Source organism: Sinocyclocheilus grahami, unplaced genomic scaffold (genome assembly GCF_001515645.1).
Source record: "Sinocyclocheilus grahami isolate Dianchi unplaced genomic scaffold, SAMN03320097.WGS_v1.1 scaffold257.1, whole genome shotgun sequence".
NCBI lineage: Eukaryota > Metazoa > Chordata > Actinopteri > Cypriniformes > Cyprinidae > Sinocyclocheilus > Sinocyclocheilus grahami.
In genome coordinates, this window is record NW_015505436.1 from 1,161,134 (window position 1) to 1,170,925 (window position 9,792).

Here is a 9,792-nt window from a genome sequence, read left to right on the forward strand (position 1 = left end):
AAAACACAAGGTGGCTGAATTTGCATGCCGTTTAGATAGCTGAAGCTTATAGGCATTCATTACTTTCACTCAATTTAACGTTTTTTTAGCACCCCCTCTGAACTGTTAAGCCCCCCCTTAGCACCCCCAACAAAAAAATCCTGGAGCTGCCACTGCTTGCCACATTATGCTTGAACAAGACATGAATTTTAACTAAAAGTGGGGCAACTATTAATTATTTTGATACAGATTTATCTTTTGATTATTTCATTGAGTTACCAATCAATGGGATAAAAAAAAAAGAATGAAAATTCTTGATTTTTTTCAATTTTAATTTAAACAATGTTTTCTTATGTTTTTTTATAGTAATTTTACTTGTGCACTTGTGCTCCGTTAAGTGACTGACAAACGTTAGTGTATAGTATCCAGAAGTGATTAATAATTTATGCATTTAGCAGACGCTTTTATCCAAAGCGACTTTCAGTGCATTCAGGCTATACATTTTTTACCAGTATGTGTGTTCCCTGGGAATTGAACCCATGACCTTTTTGCACTACTAACGCAATGCTCTACCACTGAGCCACAGGAACACTGTCACACAGGATTATTAATCGATAATCAAATTCATTGTTGATTATTTTCATAATCGATTATTGTAGGATTTTGCGGATTAGGAAAGAGAGAAAGAAAAAAAGTCACAAATGCCTAAAAAAAAAAAAAAACAGATGTATATTCATGGTGATTTTGTACTTTTCATTTGGCTCTTAAGCATCAGATTAATTTAGCGATATTTTATCCTTGAGAGCATTAGGACAGATATGTTTTAATAGCACATTTGCAGCATTTGTCACATATTAAGAACTAACGCAATGCTCTACCACTGAGCCACAGGAACACTGTCACACAGGATTATTAATCGATAATCAAATTCATTGTTGATTATTTTCATAATCGATTATTGTAGGATTTTGCGGATTAGGAAAGAGAGAAAGAAAAAAGTCACAAATGCCTAAAAAAAAAAAAAAACAGATGTATATTCATGGTGATTTTGTACTTTTCATTTGGCTCTTAAGCATCAGATTAATTTAGCGATATTTTATCCTTGAGAGCATTAGGACAGATATGTTTTAATAGCACATTTGCAGCATTTGTCACATATTAAGATTTTTTTTTTGCCAAAATATTTGTAAATAAGTACTGACATTAGTATATAAGTAGTTATTTTAGTGCATATAAGTAACAATTTTAGTGAAAAACAGCATGGAAACACGACTTGTTACTTAAAACTGACTGCATTTTGCTTTAAATTATTTTATATATAAATCACTAGATTTAGTGATCTTTTTCTCAAGAGAATTATAAGACAGAGGTTTTATAATATCAACGAATCAAAACTCTTATTCACTGTTTTTCACGTAAGAGTCTTTCTGTTGCATTGGTCATATATTAAAATGTTTAGTCAAAATATTCGTAGATAAATACTGAATACAAGACATCATCATTACACTGGCGCATATAAATGACAATTTTGTGAAAACAACATATGGAGACATTATTAAAAAAAAGACAAATATTAAAAAAAACTTTTACTGCTTTTTGCGTCTTGAATTAAACATTTTTATATATTCATGATGATTTTGCTAATCATAATGATTTTAATGCATTTTTATTTGAATACTAAGCATCATTAAACTTAAGGACAGCGAAAGCGCAGAATCAAAACTCTTATTTTCTGTCTATTTTCTGAGTCTTTGTTTTTGGCATTTAGCATGTACTGCATTAAAATGTTTTATTTGTAGATAAATACCGACATTTACTGTATATAAACAGTTATTCTGGTGCATTTAAATAGCAATTTTATGAAAAACAGCATGGGAACATGCCTCTTTTTTTTAACTTTGAATGCATTTTGTTTCTTGTAATACAACTTTTAGCTATAATGATCGTTTGGTCAAAATGATGCAAAAAAAAAAAAAGCACATATTTCACCAATACTCAAATGAATATTTTACCCCTTGTCTGGCAGACTGGGAGAAGTCCTTGGCCAACGTGCCAAAGAAAATGACATTGATTGATGTATGTTCAGCAGTTCTCTGAAGGGGGTCCTCCTCTGAGAAAGAGAGAAAGAAAACAGCAAGGACAGAGTGAGACTGGCTACAGCTTTTATTTCAAGACTCAAAATCTGCACGGCTGAGAGCTAAATATCACAGACACGAGCGAGTCTGAAGCATGCTTTGAACAAGCTTCTTTAGGCAATCAAATTGGCCCCATATTGCGCCTCTTACCTCTAGATGCGGCGGTATATTAGTTAACATTTTAATGGGGAAAATCTATGCAGTCTGGATGGCAGATTTTTCTATACAAATCTTTTCAAACCTGAAGCGGCAGAGCTGCTTTAAACAGGAATGCGAGGTGTGAATGCCAGACATGTCGCTGCTAAAAAAAACAGATCAGCTTGATACGTCGCAGGTTCGTTCATGATCTTTGTCTTTGAATTTAAATTCAAATGGGGAAACTCACCTTTGAGCTCTGCTCTAAGCATTTCGATGCCATCTTTCTGTGCGCAGGATATCACAGGACCTATGTGAACCACTCTAGCCTATTGAGAGGAAAGATCTCATATAAGCACTTTAAAGAACTGAATAGCTATAGTTACAATGTATTAAGCCACTTCCTCAGCATACAGTATAAGAGAAAATTCTAAATTTGTAAATTGATTTAATGTCCTAAAATTTAAGCTGTTACATATAAATGAAAGATCTGTGAGGCTTGATAAGCTTTGTCAAAAGTATGATGTACTTGTAGTTAATGCAGATGCAGTTCCGCATGTAAATGATGGCAGATAATCAACATCAGACGATAACTACAGGTAGTCCAATAATTGGTTTAACCATATTTTTTACTGATTAACAGCTGTCAGTTTTATGGCACCAGTTGGTGGGTCTCTAAGGAATTTCACCCAATAATGATGTTTATTTTTTTGAAAATTATTTAACTTTTTAAAATTAACATATGAGATATGTGCAGCTTAACAATTAGACAGTGTCCAAACCAATTAAAAATGTATTGCTAGATATATATAATTATATATGACCATTTAGTTCTCAATATAACTCGGCAAACTGTTAGTATTATTAATATATTTACAAATATAATAATAAAATATCTGTCTTTATTAACTTTACATGTAATATATGTCTAATAAATCTGTGACCATTCAAATCTTGGCACTTGTTATTATTTATTAGTGCTGTCAAGCGATTAATCGCATTCAAAATAAAAGTTTTTGTTTACATAATATATGTGTGTGTACTGTGTATATTTATTTTGTATATATAAATACACACATGCATGTATACATTTAAGACAATTTTGTTAGATTTGTATATTAAATATATTTATATATAATATAAATTATATAAATATATACATGTAAATCTTTTCAAAATATATACTGTGTGTGTGTGTATTTATATATACATAAATATACACAGTACACACACATATACTACATAAAAACTTTTATTTTGGATGCGATTAATCGCGATTAATCGTTTGACAGCACTATTATTTATTAATAATAATCATCATCAAGAAGAAGAAGAAGGTTTTACATTTTAATAATAATAAATTGTAATATCTGTCTATATTAATTTTAAATTTAATATTATGTCAAATAAATCCGTGACCATAAATACTGACCACCAGATCTCACGACGAAACAGCTAGGCATTTATTATGATTAAGAAGAAGATGTTTCAAAAATATAATAATAATAATCCTTGATTTTTGACTAGATTAATAATAAACAAAAATCATAAATCACGTTTTTATAGTTTAAATATAATGGTAATTTAGTCATGATTGTGTTTAAAGAATCATTCAAAAAATAAGTTATATAACTGCATATAATAATAAACCATTGTCATCAAGCAACATTAAAAGTTTTAAACAAACAATTAAAGTAGAAATGTTGTCTTGCTTTAAAGAAACGTATGTAATTTTTTAAAGAAAACAGTAGGAGCATGAAATAAGTAATACTAAAAGTTTTACTGCAATTCAGAGTAAGTCTGATGCCTGTTATGCAAGCATGCATTTGTTGGAGCAGAAACCAGTAAAGAGTGGCTTCAAACCTTGACACATCTGTGTGAGGGTTCAGAGGTTATTGTGAGGCTTGTTATAGATGTGCGCTGGAGATGAGAAGGGACCTTGGCGTCTAGGTCAGATGAATCCTTGACTTTTTGTACAGGCATGTCCTTTTGATTATAGCCTGTAACAGTAAGAACAAAAATGGATGCGTATATGTTGCCAAGCAAAAGAAAAAATGTGTCATAACAACTTAGATGCATTGATAGCAAGTATAAAGCAACATACGGTACCACAGTCAACATCTCAGAAACAATTAAGCCTATATGGCACCGAGCCACAAAAATAGACGCTTCATATGGTTGACTAATTGAGAATGAAGAATTGCACGTACATGCGTGCGCCCATGATAAACATGTACCAAAACTCATCTTGAGAAAATGGTGGGGATCACAAATTACACTAATTAATTCTGAAAAGTCTACCGGTGTAGCTCGCCTTCAATCAATAGAAGCAAACCTGAAATGAAAAACATCTCAACTCAAGCGGCTCCAATGAAACATAAACGTGTACAACAGCCCATCCTGATGAAGTGGAGTTTCATTCAATGGAGCTGAACATCTGGGAGAGATGCTCCATCGAGGGTCTTGATATTTTATAGATCTTCTGGCCTTTGCAGCCCTTGAGCACTATAGACTCTCGACCTCTCGTAAACAACATCTGCTGGATGCACATCACTTTAATCTCTGATGAATCGAATTATAAAACATGACAATAGGTGTAAAAAAGCATTTTTGCTTCAGGAAATTTTCCCTCTTAAGATAAGATTATTAGGGATGCACCGAAATGAAAAATCTTGCGCAACGAAAAGCCGATAAACCAAGCAATTTACAGTTTACACTTCACTGAAAGCACACTGAATGAATCTTAGAGTTGTTTAAAAGAGTTGAAATTAACACTGTCATGCATCTCCTCACCTTCATTCAGAATTAAAGAAGCGTGACAATCTGCGGTGACTGAACTGATTTTCGCATTCCAGCTTTCAAACTGTCACTGAAAAAAAAATAAACTTATTTAGACGTCTTGGCACTGCGGATATATTTCTTTCGCATTTGGATATAGTTGCGCTATTCACCCCCAGACGACATACAGAAGATATCATTACACAGGGCATCAGGATGAACCATAGTGATGTTGTTAACGCTTATGAATATTCCTACGCATTTCTCCCAGGCACTCCAAAAAGGAAATTGAAACCTCCGAAGTGGAACGGAAAGGAACTAAGCCTGCACAAAGTGAATTAGGCTTTACTGTTAAAAGCACAGAATTCAGGAAAAGAAAGAAAAATCAATACATGGTGTGTCTAATTAATTCCAGAAGGGATTTCTCAACTCCAAACAAGAATTAATTAGCCCAGACATCACGGTTTTTTTCTCCCGTTTCCAAAATCAGGACCTTGAAACACTCACTCTAGGATTCAAAAATAAATACACCATTTTATACCACATACATCACAGTAACACACAACCAGTTGCATCCTGAATAATCTGAATATGCTTGCTGGACAACAGCTAGATTGCATCTTCTGAAGGAAGTATAATGCAGGGCAAAATTAGTTTTTTTTCTTTTTCTCAAAGATGATTTACTGAAACTATTGATTTCTAGTGATTTCTGTTAAGTCTGGCCAAAAAACACCCACTTAGTCAGGCAGAGCCGCCTGACCAGCAACAAACCGTAGTTAATTTCATTGCTACTTTCTGTTTAGGGATGCATTTATCTAAAATAGATTGCAAAATAAAAACAGCACTTTCAAATGTGAAGAAAATGTCGGATTTTAAATAAGTAAACACTGGACAAACAGTGAACAGGAAAATAAAAAAGGTACAGTAAGTATTAAGCACAGATTATTTCACTAACATAATATGCGTGGATAACTAGTTAACTTGCTACTAAATGCTTCAAATGAAAACTCTGAAGACATTTCAAAGAAATGATGCTTAGCAATCAATGGCAAACCAAGTGATTATTTTGTCCTCAAATGTTTCTGACGATAAAATAAAGTAGGGATGCACCGAAATGAAAATCCTTGGCCGAAGCCAAAACCGAACAGAATGAAACACTGGGCCAAGTCCGAATACCGAATACCGAATACCGAATACCGAATACCAAACACGGTTTCACATTTTTGCCCCATGTAGGCCTATTTTGCCTTTTTTTCACCATTGCATTAATTAAATTACCAAAATGTGCTTTTTACTGTTTTGTCCTGCTTTTCAAATAAAAAAATCTATTAAAAAAAACAACAATTTAAAAATATTTACTTAACACTGAATTTTTTTTAAACATTCTAGCAGACATCAGACAAAGCACAATTTAACTTAAAATTAATAAGTTAGTAAAATTATATTTCTCGGCCATTTTTGAGACTTGAATCAGGCATGTATTTTTTACTGTACAAATAAAATGCAGCCTTGCTGACCAGAAGAGAATTATTTTAAAACATTAGAATATATTACAGATCCCAATTTGAACACTATGTGTGAATGTTATAATAAATGTATTAATATAGCTGTTGTAGGGTAATTATTATTATCATTATTATTGTCTTACTTTTTTATTTTATTTTACAGAACGACAGTAAAATTACAATACTATCATTTATGAATGTCGATAGAGTTGCTGCTTTTGCTCGGATTTTATTTGGGCAGAAACCCGCAGGAAGATCTCAGTGCTTGCTTCTTTCTATTGACAACATCATGCAGATTTATAAATGATTCTCATTACGAATTTGGGAAGATGTTTGTCGCACGTATCACATTGTCACATGCCTTTAAAAAAATTCACAAAAATGTTACTGAGTAACTGACGTGTAATAACTTCAGTGTAGATTTTCCTCGCGCTTTGGACTTTGAACCCTGGTGCCGTGAGCTCCTGCAGAGCTGTCAGAATACATGCAATTCATGCGTGCATTAGAAAATATAACATTCTGCAGTTTATTTACTAATCGTTTGAGGTAATTTCTTGATTTCAATCATAACCACCTCATCTTCTCATCGGATACGTGATGCAGCACTAAACAGTCTCTGGCTGTCGGTGCTTCGTGCTTGTAATGATTTCTGCATCTTTCTCTGATATGAATAGTTAACTATAACTAGTTGTGGTTAATTATTCATATTTCCCCATGAGCTGATTCGCTACATCAAGCTTGCATCATTACGAAAATGTTAATATTTAAATAACAATCAAACTAAATTAAAATATTTAAATAACATGCAAATACCAGCAAATGTATATATACAGTCAAGAGAATCTATTTAGAATCTAAGAGATCTAAAAACAAAAGGAATCTTACAGAGCTTTAAGGCCCGCCCACCAGACGTCACTCAACCCAGTGTCAGCAAACCAGAACGCCTAAAATGGTAATTTTCTTCCAGGAAAGGTACCAGTTAAGTTATCGAAATTTCACCATGCAGCAAGCAATATTGGCTTGGAAAATGTGTTTCCACCACAACTTTTACATAAAATGCTTTTATGGAACAATTATGCCATTACCTCTAGGAATAAATCCTTATTTTTGCAGTGGTTTGAAAGGAATATATATTTTGTTATGGATCTGTTCTATGATAGTGGAAACATTCTGTCTTATCAAGACTTTTCTTCATTTTTACAACTTCCCCATTCCCTTTAAAGAATTTCAACAAGTTGTTAAAGCCATTCCAAATGGGTTGCTAAATAGTCATCTAACTTTCGGAAGCAATGAAAGGATACTTCCAGAGTTAATAGATGGTACTGAAAGATTTCCTTTCTCTTATAATAATAAAAATATTAGACACATGTTTCAGTCAAAACATAAAATCTCCCTTAGAGGAAAATGCTAACATTTCTGATATTAAAGTAGCTTGGTCAAATCCTTACAAATGTTATATTTTGAACAAAAGTTAAAGAGGTATTTTCAAAATGCTTCACACAATTTACCCATGTACAATAGCTCTTTCTAAATTCATGGACATTGGCAATAGTTGCACTTTCTGTAAAGCGCACGAGGAAGACTTGTCTCAGTTGTTTTATAATTGTGACTGTGTCTTTTAGATTTTGGTCTGATGTTAGTGCCTTTTTATTTGTTCAAAGAAATGTCAATTACATGCTCTCTTTAAAAGATGTTATTTGCACATATTCACACAAAAGCAAAATGACCGAGTAGGCACTGAGTCATTCACTTTTACATTTTGCAAGGTAAATATTACGTTCATTAAAAAAAAAAAAAAAGTGAAATCCATACCAAAATGTAATTGATTTTTATTAGAAATAGAAGCTTTTTTATTGTATAGTTCCCCCACTGATTTTGTCCCAAGGAAGATAATTGGTACTATTGTTTAGCTGTATAAATGTTTTGTTGTTATTATTCTTATATTTTATTTTTCTCTCTTACATGCACATAAAAGATTGCTCTTCTGTGTATGTGGACATATTTGTTCAAATTTATAGTAATGTTAAATCTTTTTGATGTTTTTTTGTTTTTTTTGATCATCCTAAAATGATTTTAAAGTACCTTCCATTTCTCCGATTGGCTAATACGCCCTGATTCTTTTAACTTTTCTTGTCAACTTATTTATTTATTCATTCATTGCCCTTTATAGACTACCAAAGGACAAACATTTTATTTTGTGATACTCAAAAATTGGTTGTAGACTTGCAAGCCTATGGTGCCCAAATGCCCAAAGATATGAGCAGGGCTATGCACAACTACATCTCTGACCTGGACAAACAATCCTTTCACACATTTAAGGCTCTCTGCTGTGTTTAAATGGATATATTCGAGTGTAAAAACAGCAGAGCGCTTCATGAGCACGGTAATGTGACCCTGTGAGCTCCTTTAGTTTCTCGGAATCTGTGGCGAAGCAAGGGTTGTTCAGCTGCAATGACTGTTGGCCTTTATGTAATTAAGTTTATACATTGCCATTTATGCAGAGCAGCGGCTGTCATTAATGTCAATGGTAGCGGTATTACACGAGCCATCAAATTGAAATCATATCGCTCGCGTTTAACTTTGTGCACTTCAGTAAACATTATCACTTAACCATGTCTCCGATTAAAGTCTGTATATTAAGACTCCTGAGACTGCATGAGTATGTAATGCACCATATGTATCATAAATATACGTTTCATTGTGTTTAGTGAATGTTTGTATGTATGCATTTGTTAATGGCAATCAAATGCAGCCACATTCATCTCTGCAGAGCCAGCAAAACAGTGTAAGCGCCTGCACAACTGAGGTAAACAACTAAGTTAGCTGTTCTAGCTAACTTCCTGCTTAAGTTACTCAGTGCAAGCTGTCTAGCGCATTTATTTCACAGCTATATTTGCATCCATGCATCTTGATATTTTGTAGTCGACAGCTGAGAAATATTGCATTCATCTGACATGTCAAACTCACCGCACGCTGCTTTAGCTGGCTCCTCCTGAAGGTTTGAGTATAGGCGCTTACTGTACCGGATATTACGTCTCTGGTCGACGTATTAAAAAACCCGCGGAAATCACACCGCTTGGGAGCAATAGTAAACTCTTTATACGTAAATATTTGCCTTCATGCAATAGTATTTATTGAAACGGAATGCTTGTACAAAAGTATGAAATACGAAGGCAAAAATTCTTCCACAGTATAGGCTATATTTACAATATATAGCTTTTTGTTTCATATAAAGTAGCCTATAAAAAAGGAAAAGTTAA

The 9,792-nt window shown here is 33.2% G+C and overlaps 1 protein-coding gene across 1 annotated transcript in view; it reads right to left on the minus strand.

Moving 5' to 3' along the window:
• Positions 1–9,564, minus strand: part of pot1 (protection of telomeres 1 homolog) — a 38,041-nt gene extending 28,477 nt beyond the window's left edge. The window contains exons 1-4 of the mRNA XM_016290326.1: positions 9,500–9,564; positions 4,113–4,249; positions 2,500–2,578; positions 1,992–2,089 (exon numbers count right to left, since the gene is read on the minus strand). Coding sequence (XP_016145812.1) covers positions 1,992–2,089; positions 2,500–2,578; positions 4,113–4,232 — 297 coding nt within the window. The 5' untranslated portion in view covers positions 4,233–4,249; positions 9,500–9,564. The remainder of the gene's footprint in view (positions 1–1,991; positions 2,090–2,499; positions 2,579–4,112; positions 4,250–9,499) is intronic.
• Between the last annotated feature and the right edge of the window lie 228 nt (positions 9,565–9,792).